This window comes from Strix aluco, chromosome 22 (assembly GCF_031877795.1).
Source record: "Strix aluco isolate bStrAlu1 chromosome 22, bStrAlu1.hap1, whole genome shotgun sequence".
NCBI lineage: Eukaryota > Metazoa > Chordata > Aves > Strigiformes > Strigidae > Strix > Strix aluco.
The window spans coordinates 9,051,782-9,079,397 of record NC_133952.1 but is presented as its reverse complement, the minus strand read 5'-3'; the positions used below and the strand labels follow the sequence as shown (position 1 = coordinate 9,079,397).

The following is a 27,616-nucleotide window of genomic DNA, read 5'->3' as shown; positions in this document are numbered from 1 at the left end:
TTATGATTAGTTGGCTACTAACACGTTTCACATGCTAATGACAAAGCAGAAAGTGCTGCATTCAAATGGAAGAGCTCGATCGGGAGCACGCCAGTACAGCAGCGCAGACACCCGTGTGTCGGGGGAGAGAAGAGACAAGGCAAGCATGCAACGATAAATTGGTCCGGTACACGCCCCGGTCAGGCTTCTGGCCCCAAACGCCCGACCGTTAGAAGCAGCCAGGTAGAGCCCAGAAGCTGTGCATGGCATCAGAGAAGTCAAGACGGGAGGAGTACGAAGTGGGTACTGTACATTGCGTTAAGTGGTAAACTGAAGCCAGGAGTGCAAATCGGAATAAAGCTTCATCAGTCATTTATACAAACAACCGCAGTTTTTAATTTCAAAATTTAAAGACAAGCTACAATTTATGTTTTCTCCTTAAAACAATAAAAATCAGAAGCATGATAGTAAGAAGCAGCTTTACATCTTACAGTAACAGGCTTTAAGGATCTATTATTGAAATGAAGAGGTCTACCATGTTAGTGAAAGCAAGAATTTTAACAGTTCATAAAGCAGTAGCAAGTACATTGATACTTCCTTCCCCCCAAGGACTGACAAATACTCCACTACAGCACAGACAGCCAAAGCAATAGCAACAGAAAAACATCTCACTGCACAAAGGAGAACCAGAAAACCCTTCACATTACAGCGTAACTTGCAGATCACCGTTTCATGTACTTTTGTCATGCAAATACAGTTAACAAGAGTCACAAGTAGAAATTGAAAAAAAACACGCATCGCTTCTTCCAGTTGAATTCAGGAAGATCAAACATCATGTCTTATTCTTTTGATCTTTCTTTAAATAATGATGTAACCAGATCCCTTCCCCCAACAGCCTGAATTATAAAGCTACCCACATCTGGCAACCCAAGCAGCAGAGAGTTAAGCGAGTCCAGTTCGTGTTCCACAGTCACAATGTTTTACTAAAGGTCTTAAGTATTGTTTTCAGTCCAAGAGCTAATACAGAGGTTGCTCTAAGATGGTAAGCAGACACAACAGCTTTCAATCAAGGTGGTTTTATTCATTTTTTTAACCAGGTTTCTACAGTAGTGGGACAGAGGAAGCAGCAGCAAGAGGGGAAGGAGAAAGTTTAGAATATACAGCACTTCCTTTTGGGCTGAGTTTCCGGAGGCTCGAGGGCAGCTAGGATAGCCTCATCAAACACATTCTTCAGACCTCTCTACAAGACAGAGGGGAGGAGAAAAAACAGCAGCCAGGTTAGAGGATTAGAGAAAAACAAGCAGATACAAAGAGCATTCAGGATAGACCAGGCTGAATTCACAGAGGCAGTAAACAGATTTACTTTGCAAAAAACAAAGTAGATCCCAGGAGGAAATCTCATTTAGATGACCCAGAAGTCAGAAACAGAACATGTGATGGACCAAGTTAGACAAAGTGAACACCCAGAAGGGCAGAGGCACAAACACAGCAGCAACTGGCAAAAACGCAGGGGTGGGAGGGGCCACACAAGCGATGGTGGTTTCCACTTAACTGCTGAATATACACTCAGGGAGTTTACAGGGGAATAAACACAGCGGAGAGCAGCTTGCCCCACCACAGGGATCCAAAAGGTCAGGTAAACCTTTTGTAGCCACCCACTGTGGATAAGCAAGTACCTCAGATGCACGGACTTACTGCTCCCAACTACCCCAGTGGCAGCTAGTCCAGAGCAAAGGCTCAAACAACTCCTCTGCTTTGTGGATTCAGCCCCTGAATAACTGAAGATCTCCAGATGGCTGGGAAAACACGACTGGGGATCGAAGCAGTACTGCTCTGGTAAGCCATCGTCATCTTCAGACGTTTTGACATTGAGAGCCAGCATGGAAATGGTGCATTTCAGTTATTCAGTTTAGTTATCAAAGCAAGTATAACCACTCAAGTCACAGGAAGACAGAAACGGTGTCAGGCTTGGAGTAACTGAGATCCAACACAGACAAGCAGTCACAGAGCTGCAAGGAGTCTGCAGGGATTTCACCGGAGCACGAAGCATGCGTTGCGTTTGGTATAAGCACAACAGGAACACTGCAGTGTGTTACCACTCCCACGCAACTCTGCCAAGTTACACAGAACACCAGAAGTGAAACCTGGCTCAGTTTATGCTAACTGGACTCGCCTAAATCTACTGTCATGAGTGTGACCTTCACAAATTCAGAACTGCTTTATCCCAGCTAAAGACAAACAGAAACGCTGAAATTATTTCCTCTAAACAATTGTAGTCTGCAAAATTAAGATTTTTTTTTTTTATTTAAATCAAATGTAACTGGTTTCTCCCTCACAGGTTAGACTGGATCTATTCCTTTTAGAAGGGCTTTAATCTTGTTTTACTGAAGCACATACATGGGAGATCTCTAAGGCAATTCTATCTGGAAGCATTGAAGTCCATCATGTTACACGCAAGATTATACTTGAAAGATCAGAAGGAAATTACCATGCAGAGTCATTCTGTCCATCCTCCCCAGCAACTTTTTTTAAATGAGTTGCAACCTAGGCTGACAAAAGAGCTAGAGACTTCAGATAAATAATGCCTATGTGAAGTCCAAGTACTAATCAGATTTTCTTTCTCTGAGAATAAGGCTGCAGTATAAGCTCAATTACGTACTGTTAGACTAAGAACCCAGGCAGGGCAAGAATCAAGAAGACAAGCTTCCTTAATTCTCCTACTCAGGGACTCATCTTTTGTTTTCCTGTTGCACAGGAGAAATTAATTTGTTCAAAGAGAACAGAATTTGGGATTTGTTTTGAAGGACCTAGCAAAACACTCAAGGGAAGAGGAGAAAAAAAAACAAAACAGGGACAATGGTTACAAAAATGGGACTGGGGTTGAAAGCCTCAATGATACAAGAGTAACCGCATGAAGGGAACTGTGTTTGATACCACTGACACACAGGCCTTGATACTCTGGTTAAAGTAACACGGCTCCTGTGCTGCACTGGGAAATAGGTTGAGCTCTGGCTCCCTTTACACCCTCCATTCATGGACAGTTTAAAGACAATTTATAAATCTATCAAAACTGTCAACCCAGCATCAGGGGGGAAAAAAGGAACTGAAGAGTTCTCCCTTGCGTTAGGTATTAGCATTGAGCTTCAGACATTTACCTCTTAGGTGTTACAGAAGCAACAATCATTTCAGTGGTTATCTGTTTGTCAGCCACCCTTACCTAACAGCAAAGCGTTATCCGCTTTTTACAGTGGTATTGGGTACTATTTTGTAGAGAAAGGTTGAAAATAGACATTGAGAGTGCCTTAATTAAAAAAGGGGATTCCATAACCTGAGGAAAGAGGGAGTAGAACTGACTCCTCAGTATGGCAGTCATCCAAACTCAGGAAGAAGATATTCTGTCTTCACAGAAAAGACTCCAACTCAGCCTCTTAGGACTTTCAGAACATCAACTCTTCTACACAGACAAGCAAATTCTTCCTCCCAGGAAAAAAAAAACCAAACATGCTCTGGTTCCATGATTTTATGATTACTTGCTACTGTGGTGTCAAAGTCATTTTTAAATTAGTTGGGAAGGTAAAAAGACACCCTACACTGCTGAGGTGAACTGTGTAGACAGAAGCCAAGGTAAAGAGAGAGTGAACTACCCAGCTGAGTAGTTGACATCAGCTACTACAACATTGCCTTGCAGGTAGGAAAACAACCCTCCTGGCTAGCAAAGCCAGACGACTTCTGTGTTTAGCAAGCTGCCAGCTAGATCGCTGCCAGGAACTCCAAGCAACCCTTCACAAATAATCTACATTTCTGTTTGGCAGCTATTACTGACAGGCTGAGGAAAAAGGTGTTTTGTGAGGGGAGTCAACAATAAATGAAGGAAGAAGAATAGAGCAGATGCAAACCAACTAGTCTTCCAGGTGAGAAGGCTTCTGAACCCTCCTTCCCAGGTTACTCTTGATTCCTAAAACCATCAATAGGTATACAAGCACTAGTGCTCTGGAAGAAATTCAGGCTGAGCTTCCAAGTGATAAAGCTGTTCTCTGCAACAGATACAGTTTAGTCTATCTGGAAGTAAAAAGAATGGATAAACACTGAAATTTTTAATCACATCAACTCTTACGCTGGCAATTTTAGGTGCTTCCATGCAATTTGAAAAACAAGGCAAGTTTAAAGGTACAGAGGAAAGGGTCTCAGTGAGCTATACAGGACAAAGTCCTGGTATATATTTAACCAACTAGCAGGTTCTACAGCCTGGTTCACATCAGCGTTCAGGATGTGCCAGACACCACCTAAAATGGTATTTCAGGACTGAACAGATCCAAGAGAATTACAACTCAGGCACAAATATCCCTCAGCTTGTGTGTGGGCAGCAAGGAAGCACAGCCAAGACCACCTTTTGATCAGGGATCCCCAGGATGAGCCTGTCACAACACCTCCAGTGCTAGTGTCCTGCACAATTCCATTGAAAGCCTCTTCCTTCTCAGCAAACACTCAGGCAAATCTTTTGTTACAAAAAAAAAGTCTCAGGATCCCAAACGGAAGAGTCAACATGCAATCAGGGCAAAAGGTACAAGATAAGCAGAACTTCAGGCTTCATGAAGTTTAGCAACAAAGCTTTGTGTTCAAGATACTAGAGATGAATGTACAACAAAACTGAAAAGAGGGAGGGACTTGATACTGTGCACCCCTAGTGCAATGCACATCAGGTGGGGACAAATTCTTTAGAGTAACATTAAGGAAATTGTTAAAGAGCTGTAGTCAATTCTGCAAGAGTAGGCACACAAGTTCCCGGGGCATCCAAAGTCAAGGCAACATGCCAGCTAGCCAGCCGATGGCTCCCATCCACCCCATCCTAGTATTCCTAATTTCAAGGGAAAGGATAATTGGGTTTCCTGGCCTCTAATTAGCTATTTTAGTTGGCTTTAGACTCATATTCACAAGTTAGTTCACACAACATCACCACATTTGTGTCTCAAGAACTATTTCATTGTTATTTTCTGTTTCAACAGAACTTCCATCTCAAGGCGGACACAGGAAACAGCTCACCACCAACTGCGCAGGAAGAGAAAGCAGGTCCCGCAAGTATGAAGGCTCCTAGTCTTAGAAGTACCAGAACTGACTTTTCTGAGGTTTTTCTTTGCCTGTTGTCTTCAGTGGAGAGTTGCATTCTGTGTCCTAACCCACTTATTGTCTGTAACACTCCTAAGTTTTCAATAGCTATTTTCCTCCAACACAAAAGCAAACATCCTCCTCCATCACCCCTCTACACTATGCCTAACCTACACAGGCTCATTTTCTTTCTACCACTGCCAACTCCTTGTGCCTTACAACAACAGGACAAAGAGAAAGCTACTGTGTCATCAGCAGAAACAGAGCTCATACCCTTTCACATCCATATTGAGCTGGTTTCCCCCATAACTGAAAAAAAGCATGGAACACAAACAAGCAAAAATGGTCAAAGACCAACTCTCACCTGCGTAAGTGCAGAGCATTCCACGTATTTGACAGCCTTCAGGTCCCGGGCCAGTTTTTCAGCCGTCTCTGGAGTTATGGGCTTCTGCTTGTTCTTGGCAAGTTTCTCAATTGTTGAGGGATCATCTCTTAGATCAATTTGGGTCCCAACAAGCAGGAAAGGAGTCTTTGGACAGTGGTGAGTAATTTCAGGTACCCACTAAAGACACAGAAGACACAGTATTTGTTACTAACCACCTCAGATAACTCCTGACATATTTCCAAAATCACTGCAGCAGCTCCCTTTTTAGGCAGAGTTCAACCAACCTTTTCTTTCACATTTTCAAATGAAGAAGGAGACACCACTGAAAAACAGACCAGAAATACATCTGTCTGTGGATAGCTGAGGGGTCGTAATCTATCATAGTCTTCCTGACCTAGAAGGGGAGAAAATTCACACAGTGTTAGAGACCCAGACCATGAAATACTGCCCTTTACAGGTGGTTAGAACACATATTCCAGCACAATAGCATTACTGTGATTAATCCTAGCTCTTAAGCACGTGCCCTGAACCCAACCATTCAAAGATCCCAGTTTTCAAATCCTCAATTCATTCAGTTGCTATGTAACAACGAGCTGCTTAGAGTCACAGGAGAGCTAGGAAGTCTGATAGGAGTACGCTCTAATAACCTTTAGATCAAACAGCCTCAGACTGCATAACACTTTCCTTGATTGTAATGAAGTTACCAAACATGGATCCAGTTCAGATGAGGTCCTCTGCACCAAGTCCATTCATTAAAAGTATCATGCCATCAAATTTCGTTACCCTGCAAAAACCCTGCAGTTTGGAGGGAAAAAACCAAAGAGGCAGTTTTGTTCTCTAGAACGTTCTGACTTACACTTGTGACCACTTCGTGAAGTGTCCTCCGAGCAGTAAGAGGAGAATGCTGCTGTTACAGGTGAGGGCACACTCAGACCATCCAGCAGCACTCCCCTAAGAATGCACCAGAGTCCCTGCATGGGCTGTACGTCAGGGGAAGCCAGGCTCTTCCCTTTGGGCCCGAAAGAGAGCAGGCAGTCCCTGCAGGGCACCACCAGCCCAACTCTGCTCAGCTCATTCTTAAACCTCCTCCTCCTCAATTCAGTAGCACTCTATTTTTAGAAAGCAAACCTGGCACTACAGAAGCTGCTGTACTTGCTGGCAGCCAAGTCAGAAACACTCGTTCAAAATGCCTCAGATTTCAACCGATGCTCTCTCACCTATCACACAGCACAAAGACCTCCGAGATCTTGAAGGAGCCAACTCAACACTTGGGACATCTCAATGGAGGAAGATCTACAGTGTGAAGATGGAGGTCTAGGCAGGTTGTTACAGCTATCATGCTTAGCTGGACACAGAGGAGCTAGGCACTGACCAAAACACCTCGTTGTGATTAACAGACTACTCCAGAAAGCTTTGTCTTCATAGTACAAGTTCTAAACAAAGACTCTGTGGGTTTTTTTTTTTTTTTCCAATTTGACAGTTATTAATAGTGAGTTTGCCCATTGTTAAGTTCTGTAACTTGTGCTGGCTACTATTCAGCAAAAAGCAGGTGACCTTTAAAGAACAAAAGCCCAGCTCTGAAAGGAAAGCCTTTATATTCACAAGTGCACAGAGTCACCTGCACGCACTAAAGCCACTTAGTGAGTTTTCAAAATGACTTTCAGGGTTACTGCACTCACGTTGATGTGCATATGGATATGCATATCTACACACACACACACCAGTTTCCAGAGGACCTCAGCAGGAAAACAGGCAGAAAAGGATCTAACACAGCTTCTACCCATGCAGGTACCAGAATGCTACAGTTAAGACCCATCTAAATACTGGTCCCTACAGCAGCCTACACAGCATGCGTCAGGAAGGAGCCTCTCTGCTCAACTCCTCAGCCATGAACTAGGGAGTTTGCAAAAACTAACACGTAAATCACATTTAGGAGAATGTGAAGAGAAAATTGAACCTACAGTGTTTGACTGGAAGCCTAAGATCATTTCATTAATCAAATAAGACATTAATGATGCATCTGTAAGAATTCAGCTGGAAACCTTCAGATTATGCTCTAGCAAGACAATTTGAGGTAACAGCTTATCTAAGCTCTCTGGAAGGACTCTCTTGAAGGATAATTTACAACACCAGATACTGCCATACCACTTTGGTATTATTACAGGTTGGGGACTGGGTAACTAACAGCTGAACCAGTTTTCTTGCTAAATTTTCACACGTGCAAAGCAATGTTTGTAGCTGTTTAATCGTTGTACATTTCCCCAGCCAGAACCTGAGATACAGTCTAATAACCATAAACAAAGAGGCCTGCAGATTTATTTTTAATTTTAAAAAAGCCTATAGTGAGAGGGCTTACGAAGCACCACACAACATCTTGACTTCATCGATGTTAAGAATTTAGAGACACAACACATGCATATGTTCTAATGTTAGTCATTCTGTACTGATGTTTGGCAAAAAATAGGCTATTTACTGAACAAAACCCACATATAATCCACATTTTATTCAACACAATTTTCTCCTTAAATTTTGTTCAAAAAATAGAAAACCATTATCCTCCAGTTATCACCTAGATCAGAGATGAAAGTTTGAATCTTGTCCTCTGGTGTCACAAAATAAAACAGTTCTAAAAAAAGTAGATGTTTGGGGGGCAGGGGGGGTTGTAGCTCGCTGGTAGTTTTTTTATGTGAACTTGATTTAGCAATTCCTCAAAGGTCAGAAATGAAGAACCAAGAAAGTTTTTTCCCTTTCATTAAAAACCCCAAGACAACTGTATGTCTTCACGTTCAACACCACCTCCACTAAACCTTGGGCAGTTACAATGACACAAGCACTTGTTTTCTCACCTGCAGTATCAAAGAGGCCTAGGGTGTAAGGCTCTCCTCCGATCATCACTGTTACAGCATAGTTATCAAAAACCTGGTAAGAAAAGAGAAACATTTAAGAGGATGTGTACAAGCCACCTTTCAAACCATCACCCTACTTACCTTGCCAGACCACTCCAACTTGTGTAAGAGTCACCTGCACAGGATAACAGAAGCCATTAGGCTTGCGATGCTATTACCATTAATTAAGGCTGTTACGGGACAATTCAAGAGGGAATAGGGATGCAAGAGCTGTTTCTGTGAGGGATCTGAAGCAAAGGCACACTAGATACGCCACTGCATATAACAGGGTAAAAGGCACTGAACAAAACACCTGCAGCACCTCTTGCCTGTAATTGCGGAGGCTTCCCACACCGCCACAGAAATTTCAACCTTCACTGTTGGTCTGACACAGTAAACACATCCCCACAAAGACAGAACTGATAAACTTCAGCCCAGCCCTTCAGGGCACAGAGCTACGGGGCTTCTCTCAGGATCCGAGTCCTCTGAAGTTCATCTTTCTGAACTTCTGGGGAATTCAATACAGAGCCCATCTTTTCAACAGGAATTGACCCTCCATCTTTGGAGGAAGCAATATAGTTGATCAAAATCAGTCTGTATCAAATTCATGTGATCTCAATCTAAATGGAGAATCCAGCTCCAGCAGACCAAGTTATATTGTCTCTGTACAGCCTCTGGCACAACAGTCCTGTCCTCCAAGGCAGACCTGCTACAGATCAAAAGGTAACGCTACCAAAAATGTTTCATCCAGTAACTTGTTTACAACATAATTGAGTGTGAGGACCTATCCAAAGCCTTCTCCTTCAACACCCACACACTCAGCATTAAAGAGTATACTGTCTGTGGTCAGTATCCGTAATTACAGTAACAGTTTTATCTTCAGAACTGCAACAGACAGTATTTCAGAAAGTACCTTTGGCAAAAAAATCCTTTCCACTGTAAAAAAAACCCAAACAACCTGTCCCTGCATACTGTCGTGCAAGGTTACTCAGAGACAGCTGAGATCTCTGAATAATAGGGAAGCTCTTCTTCAACACAGAACTGAAGTCTGAGCAGCTCCCACAGCTGAAGTAAACCACAACACTGAAGAGGCCAGCAGTCATCTCAAAAGCTTGGAAGTGAGGAGGGAGGGACATGCAGAAATAAGCAGTCACATGGATATATGAACAGGGTTTTAGTAAGAGTTTAGATCCTTGAAAAAAATCCCACTAAAAATTGAGTTAAGACAACACTTCAAAACAACTAAAAAAGAAGCAAGACAACACTTCAAAGCTGAACTTCCAAGAGTTCAGATCTGTCTCCTTTCTACCTGACTGCCCTGGTTAAAGCTGTACCTGACACACAGAATCATCTCGGTTGGAAAAGCCCTTGAAGCTCCTCCAGTCCAACCATGAACCTCACCCTGACCGTTCCCAACTCCACCAGATCCCTCAGCGCTGGGTCAACCCGACTCTTCAACCCCTCTAGGGATGGGGGACTCCCCCCCTGCCCTGGGCAGCCCATTCCAACGCCCAACAACCCCTTCTGCAAAGAAATCCTTCCTAAGAGCCAGTCTGACCCTGCCCTGGCACAGCTTGAGGCCATTCCCTCTTGTCCTGGCGCTGGTTCCTTGGCTCAAGAGACTCATCCCCCCTCTCTGCACCCTCCTTTCAGGGAGTTGTAGAGGGCCATGAGGTCTCCCTTCAGCCTCCTCTTCTCCAGACTAAACCCCCCCAGTTCCCTCAGCCGCTCCCCATCAGACCTGTGCTCCAGACCCTGCACCAGCTCCGTTGCCCTTCTCTGGACACGCTCGAGTCATTCAATGGCCTTTTTGGAGTAGTAGTAGTAGTGTAGACACCACACTGATTTTTTTTCAACTTTTCACAACTCAGAGCAACTGAGAAGGCAGCTATGGCTGCACGCTCCACATCCCCAGGAACATCAGCTAGATGCAGAAGTCTACCTCTCATACTATTTTGGATTAACATTCTGCAAGAGGTTTCAACACTGATCTCCATTACCTGCAGCCCAAACCTTTACACACTGTACTGAGTTTGCCTTACTGAACAACCCAGAAAGTGTCAAGCTACAAATAAGACCTTCAGGCTGGAGGAGGGTGGAAGAGGCATTTCCCAGCGCCTATTCGATATGCCACAACTACTACTTTAAGCCTCCAAAGGACAGGTCAGGATGAACTCATCTATTGCTAGGTACAGAACCAAAAACTGGTATGCTCCACACTGAGGGTCAGAGCACTTGCTTTTTCAGATGTTAGAAGACGGTCAGCAGCTTTATCCCCCAAAGATCTCTCTCCTCATTTTCACCCAGCGGATAGGAAGTCAATAGTATTACCTGTAGCTGCCCTTTAGGGCAATTAGCATGCATTCGCCCTCATCGTTATTTTTATTTTAAGCTCCCTAGCTGCAAAATGCGATTTTAAAATTTAATTTTTTTTTTTAAAGGTACAGTCACTATTGAAAAGGTTCAGCCCTAAGGAGGCCAGGGTTACAAGGCCAGCCTTCAGGCAAACCTGGCAACTACAGCCTCATAGCATAATCCACAGAAAATTTCATCCTTAATTGTGCCAGACAGGCTAAAAACCAGAGCAACAATTAGCCCAACAAGAAGTTTCAGTTCCTGCCGGTGCCACAGTCTATTACAGCAGGTGGCATGAGCTTTTGTGTTACAGGACTCACACCTGATCTGCCACTACCCAAATGTTGCCAGTGGCTTTCCGTGAACATGTCCCTTGCTGCTTTTTCTGAGAATAGCAATGACATCAAAAACATGCAGGTGACAAACCATGTGCAGTACCAGTATGAAACCCATCTCCCACCGGGAAATATCCTCAAAAAAGAGAAAGAGCTGCAAAACACAGAGCCAAGTGAAAAAAACTAATCTGTCAGCCTGAACTGGTGCATTCTCCAGTCAGTTTTGGCCACATCGCTGCACAAGAACAGCTACACAGGACAGTGGCACAGGCAGCTTACACCAGCCACTCCAGTGCCTGCACACACAGCGCAGCTCAGTGAAGCCAGACTGTTAATAATTTGCTAAAGCATCCTCACCTTGTACTAACTGCTTTGTGCCCTGTACCACTGGACACCGTCAGGGAAGAAAGGTGCCACCTTCCTCTCAAGAGAGACTTCGCAGTAGCTGCTGCAGCTGATTCCCGGTGTTGTTGGTACATTGGCCTTGAGCTACCACCAGTATTTACCACGTTCTCAAAATTAGAACTTTACCTCCAGGTTCTCCTCCTGCTTAAACATTTTTGTTAGTTTGAGTCCTACCCACCTTACTCTAGGGTCCTTATTCAGCCACAGACACTCTGGGGACATGAAGGTTTGTCAGCTCTCAGACATCTTGCTTTCATTTTGGAAACAATGCTAGTTCTTTGCCCATTTATTACTAGAAGTATTAGTTGGAATATCAGAGGTTACTTACCAGTTTCCAGAGTCTGAAATACACCTTTAGGCCATACACAGAATTATCAGTAGGCCTGTGATATCCCCAGAACAGTGAGTTCCTCAAGCCATGAAGTGCAGAGGTAAATACTATTCTGAAAACATGGGACAGTTTTAAAAGGCATAAATAAGCCTTAGCACACCTTGAACACACTTTACTGGCAAGCAACTTACTTTGAGTGGCTTTTCCACATTGCTTGTTAGCAGGGATTTATAGCCAGTACTACCATCTGCAGGACAGCAGACAAACTCGCAAGCTTTCAAAATATACACTTTAAGATTATAACATTTTTTTTGCAACATAATTAAGGGTCATTTCACTAGGGGTAAGTATAGAAACATTCACTGCCTGAACTCGCTGACCACTTTCATTTTGTCTTGACCATAAAGAATAGCTTAAATAGGGCAAGCAGACTTCCACAGGTTCAGCACAGGATGTGGTTGTCCTAGAAGCCTCGCAGCAGGACATTTGACACCACTCTCAAAAACTTAAGAATGGCAAATAACAGTTTCAAACACAACTTCTCTACCAGTCCATAATAGAGGCCCTCCATGAGAGAGGCTGACCGTGGGTCTCCACGCCTACAACAAAACCCTCAGGTTCCTAACAGCAGCCACTGCATCCAACCTGAACACTCTCAGGTTTAGGAGTTCTTTCATCTTTAGTTCCCGATCCACAACTAAACACAAACATTTTTGCCCTGTGGAAGTCTGTCCTATCTTTAACAAACCTCAAATCTGGCAAGTTGAAAAATCTTTGGATAGTGTACAAAGCCAATACCTCAAAAAGAGGCAATGACATTCACTGCAAATTCTTTTCCACAAAGAGAGGACATTTTTATAAAGAAGTAACTATTCTGAAAGAGCTATTAGGCAGAGCTACCTGCCATCTCAGAGGAGCTATTTTAAAGTTGCTTTACAATAGCAGAAAAGATTGACCCTTTCAGCAGCAGGTGTTTAATCTCTTTGCAATGCATTTCCAGATCCAAATTTGAGGTAGCTAGGCAAACTCTTCAAATCTTACACTAGTAGATGATGTCCTCTTCAGGTCCGTAACAGAGAAAACTAGTAAAAAGAGCATCCAGATGTCAAAGTCTCTTGCAGCAATCTCACTAAAGAACCGAGCCACCTCAGTATCAGTATGCTGATCTTGCATATGCAATATTAAAAAGAAAAACACTTTTCTATTGGAAAGATAATACACATGATTCTCACAGGCAGTCAGCAAAATGCTCCCAACTTGATCTTTAGGTAAGTCAAGGGATTCAGAATCTCAGAAAACTGAGGGTGTAAAACTCAAAAAGGTTACTTAGAATTAGTCAAGGACTACACACAAAGTTGGCAGATGCTTGACAGTATAAATGAGTGAAACTGCGCAGTCTAAATTCAAACATATTTCTCATGCTTCGCTGAAGTTAGCTAGCCACACTGCACAGCCTCTGGATCTTTCAGAGTTTCTGATGCTCATTTTTGCTTTGCAAGCATTAAGTGTACTCACTGACTACTCTAGCAGCATAAAATACTACTTTCCCTAAAAATGAAGATGTAGCAAGAACTGAGATCACAAGCTGGAGAGCAGGTGTTCCTGCTCCTTGCTCTCCACTTAGCAGTCCTAACAACTGCAAATAACCTTGTTCACAGAATCCAGCTGGTGGCCATCAACAAACAGAAGCCCAGATTCTGCAGAGCAGTGAAGCAGCAAGAACAGACCAGATACAGGAAAGGCATCCCAGCACTGCCAGGCAATGCCAAAGATAACTAACAGCAGCGTATCAGACTGATCATTACTTTTCCATGATGTATTAGTTCAGTCTCCAACAGGAAAGCAGGCTGTAACAACAAGTATTAAGGTGTGCACACCATAAAGGGTAGTTCAGAAGGAAACTCATGCTTCCCTACCCCATCATGCCCAAAGAACAACTGGAGCCATTCCCACACTTACCGTTGGTACATATTCCGATGGGAATTTATTTGTTGTATAAGAAATTAAGAGACAGGTTTTACCAACAGCACCATCACCCACGACTACACACTTGATCGTCTGCATAGCTGAAGTCTACTAGTATATCAGCTCCAACGAGAACCCTGAAGAAAAAAAAAAAAAGATACATATATTTAGATGTTTCTCATGATCACCAGATAGCAGCATATGGCATTGATGAGCTTTGACTAGAGCCTAAACCACCAGCAGCATATTTGGGACCCAAAAACGAGACATTCCTAAATCAGTTGGTAGATTCATTCCCTCCATCACGCACACAATAGGAAGCTGCTCATTTTCATAAGTGCAAATACCTCCTCCCTACCACTAGACCCCTCCCACTGCATACAACTGCCAAACACCATCTAAGACTACGCTTGGCATGGTCACTTTTCTGCACTGGGAAGGAGGACTAGGTAAATTCAGTCAGTCTAATATACAGTGGGATTTTTGCCTAGTTACCTAGAGATGGGCAAAAAAGGTCTTTAGGCTCTACCAGACTCTGTTTTTAACGCATGGAAGCATCCAGCCTTACACACACTGAAAGCCAAAAGTTTAAGCTTGGGTCTTGATAGCTGCTAAGTAACACACCTGCCTCCCAAGAGATCTTCCCTCTGGAGAGCACTTCTGTGAAGAAAGCTCAGCAGGAAACACAGCAGTGTGAGCTCTGAAACTAGTTTATGGGATAAAAATAAGCAGGGACAGAAGTAAACATGATGAACTCCTCCTCCCCTCGCCTTTTTTAAGGCTAAGTACAGTTCTACAATCTTTTGGTTAAAGTTGCTACTTAACACATACCTTCATTGCCACCTTTGAAGTGGCTAACAGCACTGAGCAGCTCAGCAGGGCATCTGGTTCCCAAGGAACTGTATTACTCTCCAGACATTACAAAATTATAATGCACCCAGCTATTTCGACACTGTCCCAGCACAGACTTTAGCACATTAACCAGTATTTGCCATCAATACCTCCTCCAAACATTAGTTAACACTGCCAGACACAGCTGCCCTGCATTTATATATTACTTTAATTAGAAAAAGTACCAGGCCTCTAGCCATTCATTCACATACAGGTGTGAAATCCTGACCCCAGCAAGCCTAAGTGGCAAAGCTCCCACTGACTTTCAACATTTCCATATTATTGGAAGTAGTTTTAATTACAGCAGCAAAGACTTGCAAACTGAGTTACCCCTTGCCAGGGTGGAGGCAGAGGGAACAAGAAGAGACATCCACTGCAGCAAATTTACCCTCAGAATGGTGGCAATGCTTTAGCCTACCAAGGATGTTGCCATGGCTCTCACTTCTGGGTACCTACATTAAAAAACTGAATCAAACCCTACTGAACTATGCATTTGGGAACTTTTGGGGGATTTCAGTTCTCAGAGTGACCTTCAAGAAGTACAATGCAATTCCAGGTTTTTGAGGACTCTGGTCAAAGCTAGCAACATGATTTGATACTGCACATCACATCACACTTGCAAGGAAAGGTAATTGCTAGTGACTGAAAACAAACCTTACACCACCAGCCTCTCTTCAGATACTGCAGGGATGCCCAAAGATTTAGACAGAGACATCTACCTGGGTAATAAACATCCTCTAAAGTCCCTAAAAAAAATATTGTAGGGAAATACTAATCACCACCATTCCTACAAGCCATAGAGAGATCCACAAGTGGTCAATTTTAGGAAATGGCAGCAAAGAGTCTTTGTCAGAGCAGGACACCATGTACCAGCCAGCATCTGGTACGTCATGCACTCACAACACTGCTATCTATACATCTTCTTTCAACATATACAGAGATGAAGGATTGCGTAGGCATCAGGCATTATCACCAACCCTCTCCTTGGTGCTGTATTTCAATATCAAAATAATAGAATCTATTGATGTATGCAGCAGACCTGTTTCACACAAGACAACCAGCAGGACGCCCAGCAAAGCCATATCAACAGGCCCTTCATTAATACTACAAAAAGCTCTGAAATTTGGCCCTGAAACAAGCACACATTTACTCAGAAGAACAAAGCAATCATTTCCATTTCAAAAGACTTTTTTTGTGTTCAGGCCAGCTCAACTGTTTATATCTAAGTAATATTAGTCAATATTCCCTCAACTGCAAAGGTGCTCATGTAGATCAGTGCCACCAGCACGGCAAGGCAGAACACAGAGGAAGAGTCACACTTTAGAATAAAAAAAGTCACCAGAAAGAAAGCAGGCAATGGAACAGAGCAGTTCAGTCCCCAATTAAGAAAGGCTTCATGCTCAAAACAAAGGTGGAAGGGGATGAGTCACTTGTTCAGATGATTTTAAAAGGAAAAGACATCAAAACAGGTATGGCCTAGCTAACCAACTCAAGCACACTCCAAGTAAAACCAGCCTAAATTACCAGCATGCCTCACTAGCCTGCCAGCCTTATCCACACAATAAGGCACCATCATCTGCTTTTTGCTTTGGGATTTGCCCAAACACGGCCATTCAGCTGTGTCACTGCACAGCACAGGTAGCAGCCTTTGCAAATTCCTTTCAGAGTTAATAAATGAAGCATAAAACAACCCTCCACACAGGGTTTCCCAGCCACTTCCTGTATGCTTTTTCAATTTTAAGTGGAATTCATTACACTGCCTACCCCAGCTGAGGACACCCCTGCTCCAGCTGTCCTTGCTCAGCCCAAGTGCTATCACTAGGGGACAAGCACATCCAGCACCACGCAGACACCCCTTTAGACAAACCCAATCTCGCTTTCCACCCTGCCCTCCCCCTGGCAGGCACCTCCTCCTCCATTCTGATTTTCTTCCCCCTCTTCCTGCTCTACCTCCTCTTCTACCCTTTTGCCCCAATTATTTGTATTTCCTCATTTAACCATAATTTGCAGGTTGCACATCTGCTTCAAGACAGCCTTTCCAGAACCCAGAAAGAAGCACAGTAGAGGAAAAATCCAGACTCTGAAGCGCTTCCTATGCTCACTGCAGCATACCAGTCCATGGTTAACTATAAATCTTAAAATGCCGAATATGCACTCATACAAGATAAGCTCACACATGCCTTCATTAAAAAAAGGGATGTGTTTAGTGCTACTCTTTAAAACTCATTCCTCCGGCGAGCATCAAGCAAGCAACAAAACGAAACCACATCAGCTCACCTGACTGTACTGCAAACTTCCCCCCTCCTCCTGCCCTCAGACACAGCCAAGTGCCCACACCGGCTCTGGGAGAGAAGCAGCTGCTGTACTCTGGTAAGGGCTCAGCTCAAAGACCCCAGCTAAGACCGAGCACAAGCTGTGCACACACACCTTGCACACAGGTTGCATTATTCCTGCAACAGTCAATTCTGACTTTTGCAGCAAATGATCAACTTGATCTACGTAATTACTCATACGGTAGGGAACACCAGCAGTTCAAATTAAGAGTATTTCCTATAAAAGCACTGCTTTCTCACCCTGCAGCTCAAACCCACACCTGAAGGGATAGCACAGTCTGCATCACCAATTCAAACATGTACCACCCTGCGCTGGGGTGTTAGTGTGAGGTAAAGGCCCTGAACTCAAGCCACAAGCCACCTCTTCCTACCAGCTGATCCAATCCTTTTAAGCTTTCTGGCAGTGGGAACAAAACAGAGGGCAAATAACCCAAGGCCTTACTCTGGAGCATAAAGCAGAACCTAAACTGCTCAACAGGGGACCTGGAAAAGCCCGGGGCAGGCTGGGGTGTTTTTATTTTTTCCTTCTTTCTAAAGGAAGATGTTAGCAAAATTCACCATGAAAAAAAATTCAACTGGCCTACTAGAAGTTCTCTATGTACCAAGCAACTTCCACTTCTCTCACACAGTTGTTTAATTGCCCCCCCCCCATTAGACACTTCAGGATTACATGTTTAAAGGACCAAAATGCATTCGAGCACATCTTCGGGTAAAGGGATCCCCTCAGCCTTTTTTTTTTTTAATGGATATATAACTTTATCTTTAAATAGTGAAATAAGTTAGCCTAAGTTTTAAACAGATTTAGAGTCTTAAGCATAGGCCTCCAAAGTCTTACCCAGTGGGAAAGTAGAGTTGTTGAATAGGTTATTTTACTTGGATTAGTAGGCTTTCTAGATTAGCTGGATGAGCTACTTCATGTTTTTCACTTCTAAGAGGTCCACAGAACACAGCTAAAAACAAACTCATTTTCAGGGAGCTTAGATGCACCATCCTGGGACCTACTCTCCCATAGGAAAGGCTTTAAAGACACATACATTGACTTGTGGTTTAAACATAATTTAGTCCAATATGAGATACAACTAGAGAATAACTCATCCCCCCCCCAACTTCTCTGTGTCTCCCTCCCTCGAAGAGGTTTGGGTTTGTTCCCCCTCCAAAGTAGCCTAATAAAAGGAAGTCTACATATACAACACCCAGCAGGACTAGACAACGCTCCAAGTAAAGTATCTAAGGGAACTGAAATACTGAAGTCATCCCAGTTTGAGTGCAGTGAGTGGATTTTGAGCAATGTAATTGTGAGCCACCTGGCCAAGCCCAGAAAGGAGAGCTGATAAACTGGGAATGTAATGCAAGTCAATATGACTTAGTTCTGTTCAACAAGATCTAAAGACTTCTAAAAAAAAAAAAACCAACACTGAATGGATTTAATTTCTCAAACCTCTCTGTATTGTAACTAAAAACTTCAGTGCTTCAGTAAAGCACATGTTAACTGATCGATCACACTTCTAATATTTTGGGGATTTTAACCTGTTCAGCACATGATCACAGGCGCAGGATTTCACAGAACCCAACAGTATCCTGGAAAACTAGAATCTAGCATTCTGGAAGCTGCAGATTACAAAGCCTTATAAACTTTGTCAAGTTCATCAGACAGCCCTATTCCAGACTGAACAGGCCCATTTTACAGAATTTTGCTTTAAAGCTCAGTTACACTTTTATGAAAGACAGCTGATCTGCATTTAGGATTAATCCCAAAACAGGGTAACAGAGATGTAAGCATTGCAACAAAGAGTTAACCGAGATCTCCAGTGGGATGTTGTGTACATCAGTAATCCTTCCTAGCGCAAAGGAAAATTTGGAATTATGCACTTTCTTCACACAGGCCTGTGCACGCACCAAAAGACACTGACAGATCACCAAAGGCTGAAGAAATCCATGGTACCTACAGCAAGTTCCCACTTACTAAGCACAAGTTGCAAGAAATGCTGTCCCAAATGCACCCTGACACCGAGAGCCACAACCCCTCTTGTGCAAGCCTAATTTTCCCATTTTAATGGCAAGCACATGAAATGTGGCATTACTATGGGAGATTTAGTTATAAAAACTGTCTGTAATTCAGATGATGAACTACTGATCGTGAAGAATTAAGTGAAATTCTGTGGGTCTTTGTACACAATCAGTGTTCCCTACTTATTCCGAGGTAAGAATCTGCAGTATCTTGCCTTCACTCTTGCTGTACATGCAATTTTCAAGTAGAAACCACAAGCCTTCAAGCTTAAGATTCCTTTTATTTTTAAGCTACTGAAGTCTGTTTTCAGGTTAAATGTGTACATTCTCCTAGCCAAAGGAAACCGAGCTGTCAAATCTGTCTACACATCCTGCACTAGTTTCCTGTCGAGCCTCAGCAGCACCACGACTTCCTCTTTCAGGCAGGACTGAAACTGCTGCCATTTCATCACAGGTACCAGCTAAACTCAGCTTGCTGCAAGCAACTGCCAGCCAGTGACCAAGAACCATTTCATGATGCTCTTTAGTATACACCATTAACTCACGAGTTGAAACAACCAGTCCACCTCAGCTTCCAGATCCTGTCTGAAAGCCCGCTCCACACCGCAGGAAAACAGAGCCAGTTCTGAAAACTAAGAGTAAGACCTTCCCCCCCACACACCCCAATAATTTAATTATACAGTAAACAGGTTATTCACCTAACTCCTGTGGGCTCAAAGCACTCAGGATTCCACAATAAAAGAACAACATTCACAGGATTTTACATGCTGATCTCTGTTAGCCACTTTTATCCTTCCATGCTACTTTCATATCTTATAAAAACACGTATCTAAATAAAGTATTTGTTTTTATTTGACAATTTGTTCCTGGATTAATCACAGCCATTTCAAGGCACCTCTGCCCCACCATTTCAAGGTCCTTGCCCTCTGCCACCTCCTCTACCCCTACTGCAAAATACACTTTTGCTTTTCAAAGCGACAAGTCTCCCAAATCTGGGGCACCAAAGAGAGATAATCAGCTACTACAATCCAAGCAATCAGGTTTTCCCCACCACAGATACCTACCAGCATTACATGAAGAAGGTACTAACTGCATGCCAGTACTACAAACCTGGTGCAGCAAACACTTCATCAAAGGTCACTGCATACAACACATCAGTTCCCCGCAAAGATCACAAGCCACTAGCGAAGAGACCACACGAGTTCAGCTGTCAACCACAGAGTTAAAAGACCTTGGGCCTCCTGGTGCACTGATGTTGTCACAAACCTATGATGCAAAACAGTGAAAGAAGCCACACTCTGATTACGAGCTGAACTCCAGAAAGTCTAACAGGCATGGAAGACAAAACTGGTTTCAAGAGCAGTACTACCACGGCCAGTATCCTCCTCTGCAGGTGTACAGCAGCCATTTACAGACATGACCCGAATCTCCCACCTTTCTGTCTGCTAGGAATCACCTTCTTCATGGAGATCTCACCCCAGAACTAATCACATCTGCCATGTCTATGCTAGCAATGTGGTAAACAAAATTTAAAAGAATATATTATGCTCTAAACCACCTGGCACCCAAGACCACCTGCCTGTCTTTGCCATAGCTCAGACTACTACAGGCACAGAAGCTATATACAAAAACGTGTTTGCTCCCAAAGATTCCAAGTTGAGCTTAAGGCCTGGGTATTTAATTTCTTAAACAGAGCTTAAAAAGGCTGTCAAACTACAAACCAGCGCAGGAGTTGCACTCCCTTAGAACAAGGCAAATCAGGAAGTCCAAGGCAAAACCTGAAGAACGCAGAAGGGACAGACTCAAGAAACAATCCTGTATCGCATCAGTTCAGGATCCTGAGAAAGATACCCTTCTTAAGCGTTGGTTGGTGGTTTGTTTTTTTTTTTTAAATTGCTACTAACAAGTCAGACAATCCTTTAAATCCTACCTCAGCATTTGCACCCCACAAGGGAGATCTCCAAAACCCACCATTGCTATTCGCTTCATATGGAAGGCATCTAATTATGAGACATATGGCCAAAAAAAGCTCAGTTGTGCTACAATTCGGTGTCAAGACGAACACAAGAATTTGGGTAAAGATCCAGATGCGCAGCCAGCAGGTCTCAGTCTGAAGCTGGAGAGACTCACAGCAGCAGAGCACACTGGTGGGCTCTGCCTCACACGCCTGCCCACACCCATAGTCTCAACCTGGTGCTGGATACAAGAATGAGAAATGTTTAGGCAGGCCCACAAAAGCGAGCTCTATGAAGAGACAAGGGCTCACCGTCACCATGACAGGCCTAACTTAGTTCTCAGGCTGATGTTGTTCTTGAAACCCACAAAATTTGCTATTATGGGAATCCTCATTTGAGGTAAAGTATGTGTCTGGGATCTCGGCGCACCCCTAAGTCGGCTACTTGACAAAACCTGTGTATCAACACCTCTGTGGTTTTGAAGCTCCCATTTCTGGACAAGTTACTACAAATTACCAAGGAAGTAGTAAGAGATCTCAAAATGCAACTGAGATGAACCGCTATTTTCTACATTTAATGCAACTTTCTTTTTCTAATTATGTAAGAATTGACATCTGCTTTGCACATCTTCACTAAGGCTCCTCACAACAAGCTGGTAAAGCAGAGACATACACAAGATAGGAAGTGAAGACAGCTGGGTGGGGGAATTTTAAAGGCCTGAACCTAAGCTACCAGCAGTACCAACATGCTTGAAGTTCTACAACTTCAAAAAAAGAAGGGGAAAGCCATGTCATTGCATTTTAGTCCTAAATTCAAAATTATCAGAATTTAGTCCTACTTCAAGCCGCCCGTGCAGTCCGGTCAGGCAGAGTATGACTCAGCAGGCCCTCTGCTGCCACACCAGTTAACAGGGTGCTGCAAGCACCCGCTTTAGCACTGGCATTGCCCATCTGTCCCACTTCATGGCTCAGAAAAACTACTTTAACTTCACCACAAACTCAACAGAAGAAAGCAAAAGCGTCAACTTCTCTGTTCTTACTCTGATTAAGGTTACACTGTCAAAACCAGCCGTCAGCACTGGGAAAACCTGCCCCAGATTAAACATCGGGAAGTGTGGGCTTACATTAAGTCCTTTTCTGTCAAAGGCATTTTAATCTTTCATTGTTACTCGTCATTTTCCTACTCTACGGGAAGCTGGTTTACTCTACCATGTAACAAAATCCTGTTCAGTATTTTAATACCACATTAAAAAAACACTACCTTTATCAGCTTAGTTTCACACTGTAAATATTTTTAAAAATGAGCTGTACCTATACTCCTATTCACGTACATTACCAAATCCCAGCGCGCACTAGCCTCGGTGTTTCTCTCCCCATACCCATGGCCAACTACATTTAAGAGTAGTAAAACAGACACCGGCAGAAGTTCCTCTATTTTGAGGCACGGTTTTGCATAATGGGAAGCACCCTGCATGCCCACCAGTTGCAAAAGATCACCCCTCATTCCTGTTACACTCGGGGAGCGGCACAGTTGTGGGTGCTCAGGGAGCCGTCAGGAGGTGGGGTGTTGGGGGGGAGGATAGCTCAGGCCAAGTAGCAACACACTGTCCATGGACTAAAAAGATAAAGCGTTGTTAAAAAACATTGCAAAAGCAACTTTTCCCAGGCACAGAGCTATCTTGGTGTTTCTAGCAAAACAAAGCAGCTGGAAAGCTTGCTAACAGCAGGACTGAGGTGGGAGAGGTAGCCCTGCACTCACCTAACCAGAGGAAGGAACCAGAGCAGCTGCAACCACCCTTCCTCGCACAGAAGGCAAAGCCACCCGCAGCGCCGCGATCGCCACCAAGGCAGCAGGACCAAGGGCCTGCCGGGCAACTGGCAGCTTCTCGGTACGGAAATGCAGAAGACACTCAAGAAGAAGTTAACAGCCCCCACTCCAGGACATGGAAGAGGATCCTTCTGAGAGGAACTAAGCCTTTAGCTCAGCATCACTTCACAAGCACTAAAAAAAAAAAATAATTAAAAAAAAAAAAAAAAAAAAATCACTAAACTTGACCTAGAGGCTCCTGACACACCAAGGTGAACCACAACCAGAGCATGCCTGCTGTCAAATCCAAGCCCAGCACACAGCCCTCCCACAACAAGCCCTTTTGCATTCAGCTGTTTACCAACCACAGCTGGCCCAATGCAAACAGCTACACCAGTTTATGAAGTGGCAGATGCCTTCTTTCCTTACATCCAAAGCTGCAGGAGCATTTTTGTCATTTTTCCCCCCAAACAGAACACTCATAATTGGCCAAAAACACAGCACAGCATCTTTCAACTTCAGAAAGGCTGAGCAATTCAAAACAGCTTTTTACAAACCAAGACAATTCTGGCAGCCTCAGCTATTGCTGGGAGCCTGGCACCACAAGTGACAGCAATCCTATCCCACTGTACAGTCTGCCGCTGGGCCTCAACTAGTCCCACTCCACTACACAGTTTAAGATTTGCTCTAACTCTGTGTTAGCTTGGTAAAAACCTTCACCCTGTTTGGTCTACACTTAAAAAAACACATGCTGATACCATGCAATCCGACCACAGGCACCTAAGTCTTGGTACAGATGAGCTGGTGTCTGCACACCACCTCCAGACAGAAAGGCATTACTTTTTTTATAAAGGTTTTATTTTGTTTTTTCACAAGACAAGAGCACAGCGCACAGACCAACTCTCCTGCTAGGAATTAGGACGTAACATTCAAGAGTATGGGGTGAATTAGCAGCCCAAGACCTTAAAATAGAACACCAGTTTGTAAGAGCTTTTTCAAAACTAAACTCTTTTATAAAAATGTCATTTGTTTAGAAAAGTCAATATATCTCAAGAAAAGAATAGCTGCTTTATTGAGAACAGGACAAACAGTATTCTGAAGTTTTAAAACTCTTTAAAACAGAAGTCACTATCTGAAACTCAAAGGGAAGATTACAAAGATTAATTACAAGACAACAACATTGAAACTCTGATTCTTGTACTCATTATTTTAAGTTTATTGCACACAAAACCCAGTTCTTCCACCCAAAAATAATCTAGAAGATCCCCCACCAGATGCTGGGAATACCTTGTCTTAATGCCATTTCTGTCACTTACCTGAGCACCACCATGAAGATGCAGCAGGGGCTGCAAGAGGCAGCTGACCGCTGCACAGGGGTGGCCAGACACACTCAGGGAGGGGTCACTTTGTGCCAGGCTTTAGACCTAGGGGACACTCTGGTGAAAGGGTTTACCTGCCATTTCTAGGGGTAAACCTTGCTGATGGACACCCTTAGCTATCATGGTGTAAGCTGTTTTAAAGAAGGCTTGAAGGAAGTCACCTGATTAAATGACAGTAGGCTGCAGAAGTGTAAAGGTACTTTAAATCTCTTTTTAAAAGTCAGCATAAAAGCATATCTAGTCAATAAATTGTTTTATTTGTCATATAATAAATACTAAAAATAGGGGGGTTTTCACCTGCATTTAGCACAATGGGGTGAGATGAGCCAAGGCAGAAGTCTACAATACCCTAAGTGGTTAAAGAGAGCTTCTTGCTACCTGGAGTACCAGAAACCAATTTCACTTCCATTTAATTTGACAGCATCCTCATCTCCTACAAAAAAGGTGTTGTTCTTTCATCTGGAACAGTCTCAAGTGCGAGGATAACTACATCCCCCTACAATTCCTCCTTACAGGCTACACTCCAGAAGCTAGGATCATTGAAATTCATATGATCAACCCTAATGACGGCATGAAAGCCCAGCTGACCACAAGAGGCAACCAGAGGAAAGAGAGGGCTAAAATACACAAGCCCATAGATATTTTTAAAAGCTGTGAGCACTCACATTAGCATAAAACAGATTACACACACCTCAACTGCAATAATGCATATTCATTTATTGTACAAGGATCCAGAAGCAGGGCTGGAAGCCAGCTACATCAATATGCTGTATTAACTTTGAAGCTTGTAGGTTAACAGATAGCTGTTGAAAAGATTTTAATTAAGATGTCCAGCTGTCTGTGCTCATAAGAGTTGGAAATTTATGTTAGTACTACAACTGCATCTTAACCAGAAGGAACTTTTACATCAGGATTAGCGGTCCACTACATGCTGCACTTCACATGGGCCTTTCGTACGCTTTACAGGAAAGAAGAGCACAGTTGCACACTCATCAGGAAAATCCCTAGGAGTTTCAGATGGGCTCTGTTTCTGTTTACTATTGTTCTTTTAGTAGAAAATCTACAGTTTCCATTTTAGATACTCCAGGACTTCCAGAGCATTTCCATTAAACGGTGAAAACATCATCAACTTCCCAAAACTGGCCATCAGTTTCAGGCAACCAACCAATCCCAGTGCAGGGCACGTAATGAATTAAAGAGCATCAGTCGCGGGTCATGAATAACCAAGTTCAAAGTATGCAAATCTAATGATTAAAATTTCTGTCCAGAACATGTTACCAAACTGCAAACATGTTTTATCTTGCATCACAGTAGTTTTATTCCTTGCCAAGACTTAAAAATCCTCTTTCTCATTGTTACTGAAGCGTACAAGTGAACATTTAAACACAGAACCACTTCCCCAGTTAGCAAAAAATTGAAGTCTTGTATGCATCCATAAGACCTGTTTCAAACATGCATCTGCCCATACTACCTCCCCTATAATCCTACACTAACAAGAAAGAACAGTTTACCAAGCAGAACAACAGATTTTCTACGTATAGCTAATTGAATACAAAGGCTTTCTATCTAAAGTTGGTTTTGCATAAGATCTTTTTGCTAACTGAAAGAGAGAAGCTTTAAGTGCTTTACTGAGTTACTCTGATTAGCAACGAGGGGCTTGATCCAAGTTTTAAATCCCTTCCAAAAAAAAAAAAAAGGATATTTGGGGCACTGCAATTTAACACCTTGAATAAAGACAGCTAGCACCTCCTTTCCTAGGAGAGAAGAAACACAGATGAACAGGAGACAAAGACAATCACAGATGGCCAGACCGAACTACTTCTGACTACCCAGTTGCCGTGTAACATGGCCTCCTCATTACGGCCTTGTCTTCCCCGGGCTTTTGCCAAAAGAGGGTAGCAAAGCCACTCCGGCTCCACCACTTGCAGTACCCACACAGACAGGGCAACAGGAATTCTGACAATTTTGCAATTCTTCACTAAGCACAGGTTTCACAACGCCAGTTATGTTCACAGCTACCTGGCTATACAAGCGTCTCCCACTGTCGCCACCAGCTACAAGCTCTACCTGCTCGTAGGAAAAAACACTGCTGAAGTCCAGATCGCTAAAACAAACGTTTAAAACACAGCTAGGTGACACGCTGCTGAAGTATATACGTCTTGAGGAGATTTCAAAGAAGGAGACGTGTATGTCAACACCAACCCTCAGAGCAGTGCCGGCTCCTACCCCAGCCAAAACCCGCAACATCATTTGCACTGTGGGACAGTCTTCAACTAAGCCAGCGACCTCGCACCTAAGGAAGGAAAACCCAGGAAGCGCCTCCCAACTCATTTTCGTGCAGGAACTGACTTTTTGCTGCACATACAGCTTAAGCTAAGCCCTTCACAGTGCCCGCACCCCCGCTGCGGCTCAGCGCTGCTGTGGTGCCCGGCGTTCCTCGCCTGGAGGAGGCCGGAGAGCCCAACCTGCAGCCCCACAAGCACAAGCTGACCCCCGGGGTTTTGCCCCACGGCCCCCGAGCACAGCCAAGCCGCCCGGCGGAGCGGGAGGCCAGGGCAGGGCAGCCCCGGCGGGGAACCAGGCCCAGGCCCCCGCGCTGGCCGATGCACCCAGCGCAGGAGCGGGAGCGCTTCCTGCCGCCGCTCCCCAGCGCCGAGGGTCCGGCCCCCGCCCGCCGCGCCAGGAAGCGGGGGAGGGGAGGAGGAGGAGGCCCGCCACCGCCGCCCCCCGGCAGACCCGACCCCACAAACGCCGAGACCCCCCTCAACAGGCACCGGGGGTGCGGTGGGGGGCTCGGCGCAAGCCCGCACTCCCCCACCCGCCCGCGGCGTTGGGAAGGGCCCCCCCACCCCCTTCACTGGCGGCTGCTCGGGGAGGCCCCACACCCCCCACCCCGCGGGCCCGGGAAGGCGGCTCCCGCGCGGCGGGGCCGCGGGGCCGGAGGGCGGGGACCGCGGGGCCGGGGGGTCGCGGCGGGGCCGGGGGGTCGCGGCAGGGCCGGGGGGTCGCGGCGGGGCCGTGCCCGCCCCGGCGCGGCCGCTCACCTCAGTCTCCGCCGGGCGTTGGCAGCTCGCTGCGGGGTCTCCTCGGCGCAGGCACAGGGGCACGTTGCTCTGACGTCACCACGCAGCGGGCGCCGGGCGGGGCGCGGCCGAGGGGCGCGGCGGGGCGCGGCCGGCAGGGGGCGCTGCGGGGGGGGGGCACGTTCCGCCCCGCCGGGAGCGGCTTGTGCGCCCCCGGGACCCCGAGGCCCACCGGGGGGGCGGGGGGGGATCTCCCGGGCCGGGCCGGGCCCCCCCCGTGCCAAGCAAACACCCCGGGCACCGTGCGACCCCCCCCCACCCCGTAGCGGAGCACATGGAGGGCACAAGTTCTCCCCTACAGGGTGCACGTGCACCCCTGCAGCACCCTTAACAAATTCCCTCCGGTTTGTTCTTCCTTTTTTTTTTTTTTCTGCTTGGAGCTGAAGCTGAAACACAAAGGACCAAAGAGCTGCGACTCC

General features: G+C 44.7%; 1 protein-coding gene across 4 annotated transcripts in view; it reads right to left on the bottom strand.

Moving 5' to 3' along the window:
- CDC42 (cell division cycle 42) overlaps window positions 1–27,237 on the bottom strand; it is a 28,963-nt gene extending 1,726 nt beyond the window's left edge. Inside the window, exons 1-6 of one of the 4 annotated variants that reach the window (XM_074848386.1) lie at window positions 27,159–27,177; window positions 14,368–14,449; window positions 13,738–13,880; window positions 8,314–8,386; window positions 5,752–5,861; window positions 5,447–5,644 (exon numbers count right to left, since the gene is read on the bottom strand). In XM_074848386.1, the coding sequence (XP_074704487.1) occupies window positions 5,447–5,644; window positions 5,752–5,861; window positions 8,314–8,386; window positions 13,738–13,842 (486 nt within the window). In that variant the 5' untranslated portion in view covers window positions 13,843–13,880; window positions 14,368–14,449; window positions 27,159–27,177. Of the gene's footprint in view, window positions 1–351; window positions 1,220–5,446; window positions 5,645–5,751; window positions 5,862–8,313; window positions 8,387–13,737; window positions 13,881–14,367; window positions 14,450–22,687; window positions 22,931–27,158 lie in introns of those variants that run through there. The other 3 variants (XM_074848388.1, XM_074848385.1, XM_074848387.1) reach the window with 3 other exon arrangements.
- Window positions 27,238–27,616: the final 379 nt, after the last annotated feature.